Here is a 17391-nt window from a genome sequence, read left to right as displayed (position 1 = left end):
GGATGGCCCGAGGTCAACTGTAAACCGCTGTGAGACTGGGGGTGGGGGGGTGGGGGGGTGGGGGAGTATTTATATCCATATTAAATGTATACCTGTTGAGGAGTCTGTGCTTTTTCTCAATGCTTCAGAGACCCCGAGCTTTCGGGTGATTGGGATGGCACAAAGGAATGGTTTTCCAGAAACTTCGCCAAAAATCAAAGACTCCATCCAGAGGACCGCTCCACACACTCAAGGAACACCCACCCGCACAACCCATCTCCACAGCCACCGGATTATCTCACCGGCGAGCGAGACTGCAAGGGCCCGGGCCCCGGCCGTACCATCCGGCTTTGCGCACGGGGGGTTCGCGCCCGGGTGGCCAAGGCTGGCCGTTTTCCCCTCGCTTGGTTTTGCCCCCGCTCCCCCTGCGCAGGCAACCACAGTGCGTCAGGCCGGCGCTTTATAGCGCAGCCTGGGCGGCTCCGCTCGCTGTTTTTCCTCCTCTACTCGCTTGTGACTTCGCTCGCCGCTCGCCAAGATGCAGCTCAAGCCAATGGAGATTAACCCCGAGGTGAGCGCCAGGTGCACGGCTGCCCGGGGAGCACGCGCCAGGCAGCCGTGTCGCTGACTTGGTCTGATTTGATTTCTGATTTTTTTTTCCTTCTGCATTTGCTTTTCAGATGCTGAACAAAGTGAGTGTCGGCTCGGTGCAGCCTCTATACCCTCCCCTGGGAGCACCAAGGCGGAGGCGCCCACCGGCTCCAGCCGTGGGCAAGGGACCGAGCCGCGCCCTGCGCGCTCCGGAGGCGGCTCGGGGTGGGGCGCAGGCTAGGCGCGCTCCCTCCGCCCCGGATTTGGGGGTGATTCTGCAAAACGGGGCAGGCGGAGGTAGAGGAGGTTGCGCCCGAGGGCGTGGCGCGCGGACTCGGGTCCCGGGGCTTCGCGCGGGCCACGTGTGGGCCGCGCTTTGTGCTGTGTCATTGCGCCGCCAGGGCTGGGGGGCGGGGCGGGACTCCTCCCACGGGCGGCTCGGGGCGCGGAGGACGCGCGTGCGGGCCCCGCCCCCTGGCAGGTGCTCCTGACTTGCCCATCCCCGTGCGCCTGGCCGCCGCGTCTCGTCTCCGCAGGTGCTGAGCCGGCTGGGCGTCGCAGGCCAGTATCGTTTTGCTGACGTGCTGGGGCTGGAGGAGGAGACCCTGGGCTCTGTGCCAGCGCCCGCCTGCGCGCTGCTGCTGCTGTTCCCACTCACTGCCCAGGTAGGGATGCGCGGGGTCCCTGACGGGGAGGGGGGCATTGAGGTTTTTCCCTCACCGCCTGGCCTGGGTGCCCAGACCTTGCTAATTTGTTCCTCTTCCGAGAGCGCCTCCCTTGCAGTTTTTGGGGTGCCTACTCATTGGGGCTCCTGTTGTAACAGCGCTTCGTGCCTCCTTGCGCATCCATCTGGAATTGTCTTAAATATGAAATTGGAGCCTCTCCGTTCCGGCATCCCAGTTTTCCAGGGAAATCATTCTTCCTACTCCTGAGTTCTCTTGAATATGGCCTCTTCTGAGACTTCCATTCAGGGTTTTAAAGGGTTCCCCTTTAAAGGGCTGTGACCTGTCAGCTCATTGTTTGGTGCTCAGACTCCCACCTAGCTCTGGAGTGGAGGGGGAAGGGCTTGCCCAAACCCAAACCATAGCTTCTGCCTGGGTTTCTGGTGGACTTGGGAGTTCTTCCCGCCCTGGTTTTTGGCTTTTTAAAGCTTAGCCGGGTTGGGGGTGTGGGTGTGGGAGGGGCTGCTGTACATGAGCTCCTTCCCCTCCCTCATCTTCTCTGACCTTGTACTGGATGAAATCGATGACTGGCAGTACAGTCTTGGAAGTGCTTCCTGTTCCTTCTGGATTGGCTTCCTCCCGCAAGTTTGGAAGTCCTTTCTTCCGGTAATCAGAGTGCTCCATAAAGGGCTACTGAAGCAAGGAGACAAACTGTAGTCAGGGAAATTGCTACTTCTCATTGTCATTTGCATACATTTACTCATTCTAGTGGGGCAAGGATGTATGCATCTCAAAGACGGAGTTATCAGATATAAAGAAACGAATCGCTGGGATATTTATTTGCTGTCTTGCAGTGTATGGCATCATCTGTCCCCTGCTGATGTCACTTGACCCTGACTTGGGAGTGCTGAAAATTGGCTTTAGCAAAACTTGGGCCATTAGCATTTGGGGTATCACTCCAAACACCGAGGGGAACTGAATTGGCTTCCTAAGGCTGGCTATTCTAAAAGCATCCTCGGCCCCAAGCAAGCTGTATGGGAAGTTCCAGGCCTCCCTCCTGGTAAACAGGCTGCATATTGTGGGTTAGAAACATTTATAACAGCTATCTGGATCATCCCACTGACATGGTTCCCCACCACCACCACCCCTTCTAAATTGCCAAAGACTTGACTGTGGTGACAAAGGAGCTGCCAAATGATTTCGAGTCCCGTTAGCTTAGCTCCTTTGTCGAGCACATCACACGCGGTCTCCTGTCTTCCACGTGAGCAGCTCGCAGAGCTTTTTATTCGAGGAACCATGATGACTCGGAGGTTTTGAGAAGCAGCCAGAGGACGGCCTCTGGGGGGCAGTGGTGCAGCGTGCCTGACGTTAGGAGCTCACGGGTCTTGTGCTGCATGGAGTGGACCTTGCAAAGGAACATTCTAGTTCGAATGGCTTCTGTTTGCAAGAATGGAATCTTTTGTCCTTTAGCTGCAGTTCACTTTGATCAGGTTTATTGGATACAGTTCTATGCAGTTGCCTACTGGGCAAAATACCGAAGCAGATGTAAAGAAAAGTTGAGGCTTATTGATTTCCAACCAAGTTAATTTAGAAAGCATCTAATTTGGGCTAACGAAACACGAAGAAATCCTAAATGGGCCACATCTAAAAACATTAATTTTAAGTGATAGTGGAATAATTATGGAAATAGCTCCATGCAAGAGCCCAGATGACCCTGGAGGATGGTGCTGGCCCGTGGAAGATTTTTATTTAATTAACCTAGGAAAGGGAAAACCCTTGCCAGTCAATGAGTAACATTTCAGGGGTCTGGTAGATAGGAGGTGAGGATGTGCTACTAGTTAGAGTTTACGTTGATGTTGTAGGACAAGAGCTTTTAGGCCCCTGCTGTGCCACAGAGCAAGCTTAAACGTCAGTCCTCAGTCCGTGTGCAGGAATGCAAGACTGCTAGGTTTGGAAATGTGCCTCTGGCATTCTAACTGAATTTGGCTGGTTGTGGGAAATTGGTGTTCCTGTAGCATGAGCTTCCTGCTTTAAGTGAGGAGCCCTAACTCCGAAAGGTGCAGACAGGCCTGCTAAATTTCTCAACAGAAGGCTAGCAGCTGCTTCAAGGAACTCCATCTTCTAGTCCCATTCATTTGCCAGTCCCCCTCCCCTCTCTGCCACCCCCAACCACTGCTAATCTTGTCCTGAAATTAAGTTCTGTAGCTGGCAAGAACAAACTAGTGTCCCATCTTCTCAAATGAGCTTTTTTTTTTTTTATAAAATCCCATCCCAACACTCCAGACCACTGTCTGCTTCCTATAAAGCGGAGTGGGGTGGACGGGTGGCAATAGCTAAGTATTTTTCACTTGCTGCTTTCCACAGTTACGGCTTGTTTGGGTTTTGAAGAGACAGACACTTGGAAGCACAGAAGTAGAAGGTTAAGGAATAGGGATGTAGCAAACCAGCTAGCCTTCCTGTCGGCCAAAGCTTGTTCAGGATGCCTTGTGCAAAGAGCAGCCGTGGTTGTTGTTAACAGGGAACCCCTGAAGGGCTCTGTCTGCTTTCTGACCTCATGCCGCCCTGCGTTCACAGCTGGGAGGTTGAAGTGGTGTCCAGACGGAGCCTTGGGAGAAGTCCAAGGTCGGGACTGCACTGCAGCATCAGGGTGGCGCCTCCTGCTGAGGCGGGCGTAGGTGTGGGTGGCAGACGGGCTACTCTTTGGGCAGCGCCCAGCATCTGGAACCGAGGTTCCAGGTGACACATCCCACTCGGGTTTCCGTTGGGCTGGGAGAACCCACCGTGCTGCTCTCTGCTCGTTCTCTGCCTTGTCATTTTGAGGCGCTCGTCTTTCCCACTGGCAGCATGAGAACTTCAGGAAAAAGCAGATTGAAGAGCTCAAGGGACAAGAGGTTAGTCCCAAGGTGTACTTCATGAAGCAGACCATCGGGAACTCCTGCGGCACCGTCGGGCTGATCCACGCCGTGGCCAATAACCAAGACAAACTGCAGTTTGGTAAGGGGGGGCTTCAGGGCCTGTCCCTCCGTGACGTGGAGGCCGGGGAGCAGAGTTCTCTGCCCCGCTGTGTTCCGAAACCTGCAGGCTCTGTTTGGCAAAGTCTCTGCCTTCACAAGTTTTCAGAACCTGTGTGGTCTTGGCTCTCACCTAGCCAGGTACAAACCCTGGTGATTGGTGTTGCTTCCCTCTCTGGAGAGAGAGACAACTGGTTGTCGGGGAAGCCAGGCGCAGCTGCTTCTGCCCTCCTGTGCTGCCCTGTGGGCCTTCCACTTGCACACGGCTGCACCGGGGCCTAGAGGGAGGAGAGAACCTGGGAGGGCACTGATGGGACGGATGCTCCCAGGCTCCTGCTCAATTCTCAGCAGTTCTGGAGAGAACTGGAGATGATGTGCAGCCAGAAAATATGGACAGTTAGGGTCTGTTGTTATCTTATAGATGATGGGAGACGCAAAGCAGCGGGGAGCAGCTGGCTGGGATAGGGTACGAGTTCTGCGGGGAGGCATTGCAGCAGGTGGCTGCTCCCGCGGGTGGCATGTTAGGGGACAGGAAGGTGGACGCCCCAGGGCATACTATGGAGGATACAGGAGAAACGAAGCTGAGCCCGTAAGCTTGCAGCTGCACATTCACAGCACTGAGGTATGTTTACAGAACATGGCCACTACACGATTCGGGCCAAGAGCCAGCACACTTCCCTAGACGGCCAGAGTCAGTCTTTGTGAGTTTTGAGGGCCAGGTGGCCTCTGCCCTTGGTGCGGAGAAGCAGCCAGTGATGAGATGGCCTTGTCAATTATACTTTATTTACAGACGTAGGCGGCGACATTGCCGGCTCGGATTTAGACAGTGGTAAGGGTGGCTGTTCAACCAAGAGTTCACACTGTTGTGCATAGCAAGTCAGATGACCAAGACTCTACTCTTTGGTATACTTTTAGAATTAAAACAAAACAAAAACAACAAAAAAAGATTTGGCCATAAATATCCCGATCTCCTAGAAGTTGCCTTTTAAACATGGACTTGATGGACTGTGTTGAAAACGTGTAGCTTGATCCTTTCTGTCTCTTCTCTCGTGAGTCCCACTTTCTCTGCAGCCCTGTGTGGCGGAGGTCAGAGATGCTGTAACTTCGTGACCATGGCAGTGACAGTGTCCAAGTCAGTCTGACTCGCTACCCTCCTCACAAACTAAGAGGATTCCTGCCAGTGCCAGATTCTGAAATGGCCCGCATTTTACAGATCTGCTTAGCCGAGAGGTCAGGCCGAGGGCTTCTGAAGTACAGGCTGTGGTTGCTGTGGCTGTGTGACCAGTGCCTCCCGGGCTCGTCCACCCTGAGCCGTAACGTGGCTTACCGCAGCGACAGCCAGTCGGTGGTCTCTGTGCCCAGCCGTGTGGACGCCACGTTTTTATTTATGCTCTTTATGTTCAGGTGTGTCTGGATATCTGAATCCCTGAGACTGAATTTTCTACCCTGAGATAAAGTCTTGGTTTGGGAACTGTTACTGGATTAGAATGCTGTTTCTGCACTATATGTAAAATAGGCGTATGGTGGACACGTTAAGTGCTGTGGATACAGCAGGAGATGAGGCAGTCCCTGCCTTGATAACACTGAACATCTCACACGTGTGAGGCTATTTCAGAAAGTTCATGGAAAAGTGGAATGAAAAGAAATTTATTGGGGCCAGTGCTGTGGCACTGGTTTGAGTGTCGGCTGTTCCACTTCCTTTTTTTTTTTTTTTTTTTTTTAAGATTTATTTATTTGAAAGAGTTACACAGAGAGAGGAGAGACAGAGAGAGAGGTCTTCCATCTGATGGTTCACTCCCCAATTGGCCACAACAGCCGGAGCTGTGCCGATCCGAAGCCAGGAGCCAGGAGCTTCTTCCGGGTCTCCCACGTGGGTGCAGGGGCCCAAGTACTTGGGCCATCTTCTACTGCTTTCCCAGGCCATAGCAGAGAGCTAGATGGGAACTGGAGCAGCCAGGACTTGAACCGGCGCCTATTTGGGATGCTGGCCAGGGCGTTAACCCACTGCACCACAGCACCGGCCTCTGTTCCACTTCCTATCCAGCTTTCTGCTAATATGCCTGAGAAAGCAGTGGAGGATGGCCCAAGTGCTTGGGCCCGTACCAACATGGGAGACCCAGAAGAAGCTCCTGGCTTCAGTCTGGCCGTGCCCTGGCCATTGCCGCCATCTGGGGAGTGAACCAGTGGATAGGAGATACCCTCCCTTATTTATTTATTTGACAGGCAGAGTTACAGACAGTGGGAGAGACAGAAAGAAAGGTCTTCTATCCACTGGTTCCCTCCCCAAATGACTGCAATGGTCAGAGCTGGGCCTATCTGAAGCCAGGAACCAGGAGCCTCCTCCGAGTCTCCCACGTGGGTGCAGGGACCTAAGCACTTGGGCCATCTTCTACTGCTTTCCCAGACCATAGCAGAGAACTGGATCTGAAGAGGAACAGCCTGGACTCGAACTGGTGCCCATATGGGATGCCCGTGCTGTAGGTGGAGGATTAATCTATTGTTGCACAGCACTGGCCCCTATAACTCTGCCTTTCAAATAAATCTTTATTTTAAAAGTTTCTTTTAATTCAAAAACTTTTGGAATCTATGCATGATTTTTTTCATAAAACATATTTTCCAGGAACTTTGTGGAGCCCCCTCATATGTGACATAGATGCATTAGTGCTTTAAGATTTGGGAGACGAGGGAAAGGTGAGTGGGGAAAGATGCTGGGCAGCAGGCATCAGAGGGCCGGAGGAGCACAGAGGCCGCCTGGCTTGAATGCAGTGAGTAACGGGTGCTTGGCCAAAGGCTCTGCTCATCCACATCCCCCGAGAGCACCCAGAGCTCCGGGCTACTCACCGGGCCTGGCTGTGCAGAGGTGTAAGTCAGCAACATGCCTGCACCTGCACCTGTGTGACTTTCTACTAATACAGACTTTTCTTTTTAAAGAGGACGGATCAGTCCTGAAACAGTTTCTGTCTGAAACGGAGAAGATGTCCCCTGAAGACAGAGCCAAATGCTTTGAGAAGAACGAGGTAGGGAGAGCACTCCCAGAGCCTGCTCTTCCGTAGCCCTGAAGGGTTTGGTGCTAATTCTTCTCTCTCTCCTGCAGGCCATACAGGCAGCCCATGACGCTGTGGCACAGGAAGGCCAATGTCGGGTAAATGCAAATACGAATCAGCCAGGCTCCCCCGGTTGCCACCTGTGTGTCCACTGAAATATGTGCAAGGATCCCCTGCTGGAACACAGCAAATGTTAGCTGCCACCCAGGCCAGTTCATGTCAGAGACTCCTACCCGAGGGATGCTTTGCTCAGACCTGTTACTACAAGTGACCCTTCAGAAATCTGATCGGCAGTTGAAACAGCCGAGAGTGGATTCAAGTGGGCAGTTTTTTGCTTAGGTCTAGATGGGTCTGACACAGTAACCTGTCTCCTATTTTGAGCATTTCACATACTCTTCTCACAGAGTACTGGGGAGAATAAGGTATGAGGGTACCTCAGAAAGTTTGTGGGCAAAGGCGATTAAAAGAGAAGTTTATTCTGATGCGAAGCAGTTTTGAAATCCATTTATAGTTTTTTTTCATAGTATACATTTCCCATAAACTTTGTGAGGACTCCTCGTATGCATGGATTTCAAATTTTTTTGCACCAAAATAAACTCATCTTTCAATCCAACTTTTTGTGAACTTTTTGGAGTACCTTCATGTGCCAGTGCAGACTGACGCTTTGTAGAAGGTTTAAACAGACCGTAATGTGAACAGAAGCTCCAAGCTGGCACTAAGTGTAAGTTAGAGGACAGTGCCTTTACAACCGAAGTTGGCTCTGTCACTCCCTAATCTTTTTACAAATGTTTGTTTGGAAAGAGAAGAGAGGTGTTTCATCCACTGGTTTGCTCCTCAAATGCCCACCGCAGCAGGGCTGAGCCAGGCAAAAGCCAGAAGCCTGGAACTCCATCTGGGTCTCCCACATGGGTGGCAGGGACTGGAATATTTGAACCATCATCTGCTGCCTCCTAGGGTGCATTTTTGCAGGAAGATGGATTTGGAAGCAGAATAGCAGGGGCCTCAAACAGGCACTCTGATATGAGATGCCCGGTGGTGGCTTAACCCCCTGCACTATCGAGTGTTGACCTTGGATGAGACACTTACCTTCCTATGCCTTAATTTACTACTCAGTAGAAAGCCTGAAATAATAGTACAGTCACAACACTGCTCTAACATTTACTGTGTTTCTACCTTAATGGGCTTAGAACAGAGCCTAGCATATAGGAAATTCAGAAATATTAGCTATAGTAATTTCCCAAAGAAGCCTTTTATTTCATGAGTACTGATTTCATAAGTATGCTATAGTAATTTTATAAAATATAAGCAAGCTGGTTCAAGTGTGTCCTACTTGAATTGCAAGAGAATTTTGTTTAGGACGTTCAGCTTATATGATACTCATTTCCAAAAAAAAAATTTTCTTGACTCTCTCCAGGTAGATGACAAAGTGAACTTTCATTTCATCCTGTTTAACAACGTGGACGGCCACCTCTATGAACTTGGTATGTTTCACTCCGTGTTTTGGACTCCAAGATATTTTCACACATTCTTTCAGACTTAATGTTGCTCAGAGCATTGGTGTGTGACTTTGCGGTTCTTGGGACACCATTGTTTATGAAGGCAAAACGAGGTGTTCTCACTGGGGCGCGTATCCCTCTGTTGGACCCAGGGGGCACCCCTGCAACTGACATCATGGGGCTTCAGAAAGTTTGTGGAAAATGTGTATTATGAAAATACCATGCATGGGCTTGAAAGAAAAAAAAATTTTTGTGCCAGAATAAACTTGTCTGAACTCTGTTTTTCCATGAACTGTTTGAAGTACCTTCATACCCGGTGAATGGCTTTGGTATGTAAAGCAGTGAAGAGAGGGGATTAGAGCAGCACTCGTTCAAGGCTAAGGGATCAGACCTTCTCTCCCCCTCCCCTGTGGCTTCCCCTAGAGTGTTCCTCTTCAGACAAGGAGTGCTTCTAGACAAGCATCCCTGTCTGTGTAGAAGGAATTTGGAGATGTTGGAGGTATTTCCATGTGTGGATTTATAGCAACAGACAAGACTGTCTGTCTTGGAAGATCCACCCCCTTTGTGCAAATGGAGAGACACCACTGATAGGCTAACTGCAGGGCATTGGGTGGTCATGGCAGGGCAGATGAAATCCCCAGGGTCTGTTCTTCTGGCTTCTGAAACAGCATCCCATCAGCTCCATGGATCTTCCCGAGAGATGGGGCACAATCCCCCTTATTAGGGTAACTGGGTTAGGTTTGTGATCCTGATCACTGGAGATCACAATTGCCTGGGGTGGGTACCCAGCAACACTTGAACCTCATCTGCAGACGGCTGGGTCATAACCAGGCTTCTCTGTGGGAGTGGCAGTGCTACTCAGAATCCAAAACTTGCTCTGACCTAGACACTGCACAGTAGCCAGAAAGCGTGCAGGAAGTCTGACGTGCCTGGCCTCTCTGTTCCAGATGGGCGAATGCCTTTCCCGGTGAACCACGGCGCCAGCTCAGAGGACTCCCTGCTGCAGGTAATCTCTGGCATGCATGTCTCCCCCCAACACCCAACATCCCCCGGCGGCACCCGTGCTCCAGCCAGGCTGTGCATAGGGCCAGCGTTCCTTCGCTACGGCCAGCTCGGTCGTCGGGGTTCACAGTCATCGTTGGCGCTTAGAGAGCCTCTTCGTAGGTCTGCCTGCCTTTCTTCTGAGCCACTAGCTTTCTTTAGGATCCTCCCTGACGCATCTGTTTCATGTGCTGTCTGTGGTGCACAATGAGTCGTCACCTCTGATCCACTGTGTAGCTTCCATGTGGGATCGGGTGAGCGTTGTCCCTCTGTCAGGTTACATCATAGCAGAAGCCTCAAGTCGCAGCAGCCTGAGCCGTCCCTGATCTTCTCCAACTGCCGGGCTTGGGCCTGTCTGTAGGTAGTGCACCATGGGTTGCTAGCAGGCAGTTAAACACACGAGTGCTTTTCTTCCCATGTGGTGCGTGAACAAGAGAAGCAGGTTTGAAAGATGCCGAGGGGAGGCAGATCCCGGGTCCCTGCGACTGTCCTGGGACAGGCGACTGCAGTCACCTGTTACTTCCAGAACGCCCGTGAGACTTCGGGCCTCTTCCCCCTAAACGTGAGCTCTGGTCTGGAATCAATTTGCTGTTACAAAGGAAGACTGCCTAATTGTGGAAAAACAAAATGCTGTCAGCAGACTTGATGTGGAGTAGGAATAGTAGCTCATGTGTTCTGAGCGCTTGGTGGCTGGCACCCCTGCCAAAGGCCAGCTAGCATATCTCAGGTTCCGGGTGGCAAATGGCTTTGTCGCAAGTATTCAGGTTTGCTGTGACGGCTGTGGAGGCGCCCATGGACGGCCTGTGGCTGTGGGCAGCTGTGTTCCATCCAGGCTGTTGTCAGACCAGTGGGCAGCACACCGGAGTGCTGCAGCCCGGCACTAGGTGCCGCCCTAGGCGATTTCTGCCTTCTGTAGGCTCCTTTCCCTGATGCGGTGAGAAGAGGGGACATAGAGACTTGGCCACACCCAAGGGCAGTGACTGCCGGGGCAGAAGCTGGCTCCCACCTGGCCGGTCATGCCCCTGGCGGCTGCACCGCCACGCCCTTCTTTATCACAGACCTGCTTATGCCATGCCCGGGGCAGGGCTGTGCTTTCTCTAGCCTGCAGTCATGGCCCCCAAGATGAGCTGAAGCGGGCCTGTGAGCGGCGCACCAGAGCAGTGAGGAGGACTGACAGGCAGACCTGGAGCAGCTGGGTGGGGCGATCTGCAGGAGGGAATGAGAGCAGAGGCAGACTCCGGGCTTTGGCTCGTATAGGGAAAAGACTCGGACCTTTTCCTGCAGATTTTGAGTGACGTGCCAACTCTTACCTAACGCCACTTCTGTAACTTGCTGATGCCGCACAAACGTGCCCCATGTCAGATCCCTAAAACTGTTCCAGGAGGCGTGGGGAAGGTGAACCTTTGAATTAAAGAGAACCAGGCCGGCGTGGGGAGTAGTGTGGCATCGGTACCAGAGTGCAGGTTCCAGTCCCCGCCGCTCCACCTCCCATCTGGTTTCCTGCTGCCGTGCTTGGGAAAGCAGAGGGTGGTGGCCCAAGTGCTTGGGCCCCTGCCACCCATGTGGGAGACCTGGATAGAGTTCCAGCCTCCTGGCTTCATCTGGCCCAGCCCCGGCTGCTGTGGCCAACAGGGGAGTGAACCAGTGGAATAAAGATACTCATCCCCCCACCCTTTCTCTCCCTCCCTATCTCTTCCTCTCCCTCCTTCCCTCCTCTCTACCTTTCAAATAAATCTTTCAAAAAGAAAACTCACTTCTAATTAGTTTGTTAAAATGAATATAAATCAGGATCTTATTAATGAAAATCCTTATCCTAAGTAAGTTTGGTTCTATATCGTTAGAGATGTTTTGGGTCACCCAAATGACACATTAAATTACTCTTAAACTGGTGAGTACACACATAAATAGAAGCCACACATCCTAAACTTGAATTGGGTCACTACACACTGTGTAGGAGACAGCTGTTCTCTTCAAGGCACACCCGAAAAGCGAGGCCCACGCTGTGTGTGTGACAGAGAGCCGACGTGAAGGCAGCTCTGCAGAGTAACATTTAGCCTCGTGATGCAGGACGCAGATGTCCGTCTAGATCCCCGTCAGTATTTCAACCTGGATGCAGTGCAGGAACAGAACTCCAGTGTGGCTGCTGCTTTTCCAGGGACAAACTCATCATTAGGATTTTAAAGTACCCTGGTTTTTATTTGTCTTTTTTTTAGTAGAGTAAGTGCTCCCATCCACTGGTTTACTCCTCTGATGCCCACAGTGGCCTGTGGCAGGAACGCAGTCCAGGTCTCCTACGTGGGGGGCAGGAACCCGGTTACTTGAGCCTTCACCACTGCCTCCCAGGGGCTGCCGAGGTGAGAAGCTGGAGTCAGGAGCCAGAGCTGGAAATTCAAGGCAGGCACGGTGGTGCGCGACTGACAGTCTAAACCTGCAGGCTAAATGCCTGCTCCTGCAAACTCATGGACTCAGTGAATTCTAGACCCCAGGAGCTGATGTTGCACCACCAATCTAGGTTACTGAGTGTTCCCTTTCTTTTTAAAGCTTTTGCATTTCATAAGGCTATGGAGCGCTCTTTCCTCTGGACTTGTGAAAACGGAACAGAGCAGGGGTGGGGAACGTCTGACCACATGCCGTATCACGCCTGTGAAATCACTGGTCTGGCTTTGCCAAGGCCACCGCAGGTGGTATTCAAAATTCAGTTAATCTATAGCAGGCTGGTTTTTAAGTTGATCATTTTATGTGGCCCACAAGAGATGTTATACATATCCAAATGGCAGAGAAAGGTTCCCCACCCCTGTCCTAAAGCATTTAAACCACAGAATTTGGTAAGTCACTAGCACCGCGATCAACTTTGTCATTAATCCTTGTGATCTGGGCTTTGTTAGCAGCACCATAAATCTCTCAGCACCATGCGTTTGGAATACCAGGTAAGCTTCCAGACTGATTTGTAAAATGCGTACTTGGTAGTGTTGGCGAGGAGAACTTTTCTGCTGGGTACAGAAGACAGATCAGTGTTTAGACCTGAGAGAGCGCACTGTCACAGCCTGGTTTTCTTGCTGAAGACCAGGCATGAGGTCCAAGAAGCAAGGAGCTCGTGGGCCGAAGGAGTGCTGGCGGCAGGGCTTCTGAAGCCAAAGCCGGGATGTAGGCCTGGCTTTCCCATCTCCTCGCGTGTATCCTTTTGCCTTGAACCCCAGTTTTCAAGTTCTCTGGGGGCTTTAAAGTTGAACTTGAGCGTGATGCGGCCTGGCGGGAGCTGACCCCTGGAGCTAATGACGTTCCTCCTTTTCAGGATGCTGCCAAGGTGTGCAGGGAATTCACTGAGCGTGAGCAAGGAGAGGTGCGCTTCTCCGCCGTGGCCCTGTGCAAGGCGGCCTAATGCCCTGGGAGGCCTGCGCCGTGGCCCCTGCCCGTCAGCGTGAAAGCCCACCCCTGCCCACACGGTCCAGACGCTTCGGCACCCGGGAGACACGGCTCTCCTCCCTGGGTCCTGCTCCTCCCCCCACCACATCAGGCGCTAGCAGAGCTCGGCTGTGGACGTGGCCGAGTTTGGTATAAGCTTCAGGTGGCGAAACATCCCTCCCTCCCCATCGTATGTCTTGTTCCTTAATATCTAATGCTTTACATGGCTGTCTGTGTCTGTAAAGTTCAGGCCTTGGATGAGGTTGAATTGTTTGTCCTTAAGAGGAATAAAACTTTTCTGCTGATAAAGTCTGAACTGGTTCTCATTGTCTTTTCCCTTCCCCAAGTAGAGCTCGTTACTTTGACAGTGACAGACAAAGAGGCCTTCCATGTGCACAGCTCACACAGCACACGTGACAGCCACCATCAAACTCAGCAGTGGAGTGTGCTGTCTGCACCCTTTTCTATGCATTTTTATTTGCATGCAGACCTGTAGAAACTAACTTTTAAGAGAATGTTAAATACAGCCAGCGCCATGGCTCACTTGGCTAATCCTCCGCCTGCGGCGCTGGCACTCTGGGTTCTAGTCCCGGTTGGGGTGCTGGATTCTGTCCTGGTTGCTCCTCTTCCAGTCCAGCTCTCTGCTGTGGCCCAGGAGTGCAGTGGAGGATGGCCCAAGTGCTTGGGCCCTGCACCTGCATGGGAGACTAGGAGGAAGCACCTGGTTCCTGGCTTCGGATCGGCGCAACACACCAGCCGTAGCGGCCACTTGGGGGGTGAACCAACAGAAAAAGGAATGCTTTTCTGTCTCTCTCTCTTTAACTCTGCTTGTCAAAAAGTGTTAAATACTTCTTTAGAACAATTTTAGATTCATAGAAAAGTTAGGACAGTACTGCAAGTTCTCATAAACTCTCCCATGTTAGTGTGATGCATGAGTTTCAATTCATGAGCCAATACTGATATGTGACTCTTAAGTCATGGCTGATTCAGATTTCCTTTTTATTTAGTCTCCTTTTCCTATTTCAGGCTCTTCTGTAGCATGCCACCTTACATGTAAGTGTTGTCTCTTGTAAGGTTCCTGTGGGCTGTGTTAATGTTTTAGACTTTCTCATTTTTTATGACCTTGACAGAAGTACTGGGCAGTGTTTTCAGATGTCCCTCTGTTTTTCTGATAAACTAGGGTTATGCATTTGGAGAAACAAGATCACAGAGGGAGACTCATCTCCATCATATAAAGCGTACCATCTATCAAAAACTAGCCCTGGCAGGGCTGGTGGGGAGGGGGAAGTTTTATACCCTATATAAATTATTTGGAGTTTTTTGCAAGGAGGTGCGTGTGTCTTATTTCCTAGTCAATCATTGGTAGCAGTATGAACTCATGTGTCTCATACTGTGGTTCTGTATTATAATCTAATACTACTTGTTGCCCACATTGTTCCAGCTTCAGTCCATAGGAAGCTTTCTTACAATTCTGGCTGCTGTTATATTTGACAAATGTCCCTGGCATTTGTTGTTAAGCCTTACTTTGTAGATAAGTATGTCCTTGTAGATTAGGGAACACTCATATCATTTATAAGCTTACATCAAAAAATACGTACCTTCCTCTCAGCTACTGACCTTGCACTATAATAGTTTCCTCCTGCTTACATGAGCGCAGGGAGGGGGCGGGGCGGAACACCATGCGTCCTACCTCTGCTGCCCTCCTCACAGGGAGGCTCTGTCCTGCCTGGTACCAGGAAGTCAGACCACGTGGGCCTCTGCCTTAGAGTGTTCAGCTCTCGTTCTGTGGTGCTAGTGCTGTGTCCAGTCCTGAAGTGAAGGCTGTCTTGGCTCCCTTGAAAAGTGATCACAGCTGTGGCCAGCCTGTAGTGTAAATCCTCAACGCGCTGTGGCTCGGGCGATTCTGCTCGCTTCAAGTTGAAGCTAGAGGGATGCCATGTAAACGGACTCGGCTTCTGTGCAGTCTCCTTGAAGGAGACTTGCGGGGTGGGGATGTCTGGCCCACTGGCCGGAGAAGGCCGAGATACCACTGGGTCTGGTTCTGCCAAGGCAGCTGCAGGCAGCACTCAGAATTCACTACATCTACAGCAGGCTTTTTTTTTTTTTTTTTTTTTTTTAAATTTTTTGACAGGCAGAGTGGACAGTGAGAGAGAGAGACAGAGAGAAAGGTCTTCCTTTTGCCGTTGGTTCACCCTCCAATGGCCACCACGGCTGGTGCACTGCGGGCGGCGCACCGCGCCGATCCGATGGCAGGAGCCAGGTGCTATCCTGGTCTCCCATGGGGTGCAGGACCCAAGTACTTGGGCCATCCTCCACTGCACTCCCGGGCCACAGCAGAGAGCTGGCCTGGAAGAGGGGCAACCGGGACAGAATCCGGCGCCCCGACCGGGACTAGAACCAGGTGTGCCAGCGCCGCTAGGCAGAGGATTAGCCTATTGAGCCGCGGCGCCGGCCAGCAGGCTAACTTTTAAGTAGACAATTGCATATGGCCTGCGGATGAAATCCTAAATATCCAAATGGTCCTTGGAAGAAAAAAAGTTCCCCGCCCCTGACTTAGGGGAAGAGAAACAAAGCAAGGCTAGGACATAAAGATGCATAGAGACACTGGTATAAAGGTTGTCTTGTGGCTTCTGAAATACAGATTATGCCACCACACATTTATTTAAATGCCAGCAAACTCTTGGTGCTGTAGCATGCCACAGCACAGAGGGTTACACACTAGGTAGTCTGTGGGCGATCACAGCCTTGGAGGTGGATTTCAGTTTCTGGAAGGAAACATCACACACATGTCAGGAAACACGCCCAGGTCCTCACCATGCATCAGCAGGGAAACCAGGACTTCGACTGTGGACTGACTGCCGAAGGTTGGGACTTTATCAGATCTGTCTCTGACTCCTGCTTATGCCTCAGTAACTGGGTGAAGGAATCTTCCTCGACCGCGTTTACTGTTCCATGTGAGCACAGACACAGTGACAATACCTAGAAGTGCGTGGTCCTAGAAGTTTCCAGCTAGTGCATCTACTTCCCTGTTCTTCCTGGGCCATCTGCCACACACAGCTCCAGGTGGTGCCGTCCACTCGGGGTTCCATGGGAAGGCTGTGCCTCCATTCGTGGGGCCTTGCTTCTAAGCAGCCTCTCTCAGTGACATCAGAAGCATGGAAGATCCAGGTATGGTTGGCTTACTCAGCTCATTCCTTCATTCCCAAAATGTTACTAGTTTTAGGGGATGAAGGCGACTTGCAGTAGTTTCAACAGGCAAAGCCTCTGCCGCAAAGTATCTTTACAAAAAAAAAAAAAAAAAAAGCCTATGTATTTATTTTCATTGTATTAGCAATGCAGAGACAGAGACCTTGCATCCACTTGTTCACTCTCCTAATAGCCTACAACAGCCAAGGCTGGCTCAGGCTGAAGCAGGAGACCAGAGCTCCATGTGGGTCTGGGATGCAGATGGAAGTATCCGAGTCATCACCTGCTGCCTACCAGGGTGTGCATTAGCAGGAAGCTGGAATCAGAGCCAGGACTCAAACCACGCACTCTGATGTGGGATGCAGGCATGGCAAGGAGCATCTTCACTGCTGCTTCCTTATGTTTTAACACCCAAAATCCCGAATTGAGCCTTTGGGTTATATACCTATTGAGTATAAAACTTGGATTGACTTGATCCACAAACATGAAAAATGTTGATACATGGAATTAGTGAAATAGTTTTGCAAAATATATACATACAATAAGAAAAGACTATCAGCTAAGCATTTACTATGTTCTAAGTTACATGCTTTATTTGATGATCATATGATATTGGGCATTGTTCCCATTTTTCGGATGGAAAAATGAAGGCACAGCAAAACTTAAGCAATTTGCTCAAGATCATTTGGTTAGTAAGTTCTGTTGCTGAGATTCAGACGTAGTGATATTATTAAGTAATCATTAATAATGCTTATTTCTGGACAGGTGGACTTCATGTGCATGAAGTCTAAGCTTCATAGCCCCACATCTGAACAGCCCCTCCCAACATTCTGGCTGCCGTGTCCTTGTAAAATTGCAATGATATCTTTGTGTCTTCATTCTCAAAACCATGGGTCCGTCCCTGTCCCGGGGTGTGGAGATTATGGATTTCACTGTATTTCTACATTTGCTAAGCCTTCGCAAGCCACCACATTGCTTT

The 17391-nt window shown here is 51.0% G+C and overlaps 1 protein-coding gene across 1 annotated transcript; it reads left to right on the top strand.

Annotated features, from left to right (window-relative positions):
- Nucleotides 1-458: 458 nt before the first annotated feature.
- UCHL1 (ubiquitin C-terminal hydrolase L1) lies at nucleotides 459-13532 on the top strand. The gene is made up of 9 exons (XM_062213380.1): nucleotides 459-550; nucleotides 660-671; nucleotides 1107-1235; nucleotides 4076-4226; nucleotides 7175-7260; nucleotides 7338-7385; nucleotides 8702-8768; nucleotides 9731-9789; nucleotides 13117-13532. The coding sequence occupies exons 1-9, from the start codon at nucleotides 518-520 to the stop codon at nucleotides 13201-13203; spliced, it is 672 nt and encodes a 223-aa protein (XP_062069364.1). The 5' UTR covers nucleotides 459-517; the 3' UTR covers nucleotides 13204-13532.
- The last annotated feature ends 3859 nt before the right edge of the window (nucleotides 13533-17391 follow it).

This window comes from Lepus europaeus, chromosome 16 (genome assembly GCF_033115175.1).
Source record: "Lepus europaeus isolate LE1 chromosome 16, mLepTim1.pri, whole genome shotgun sequence".
Classification (NCBI taxonomy): domain Eukaryota; kingdom Metazoa; phylum Chordata; class Mammalia; order Lagomorpha; family Leporidae; genus Lepus; species Lepus europaeus.
The sequence above is the reverse complement of the archived record's forward strand: the minus strand, read 5'-3'. Positions and strand labels throughout refer to the sequence as shown.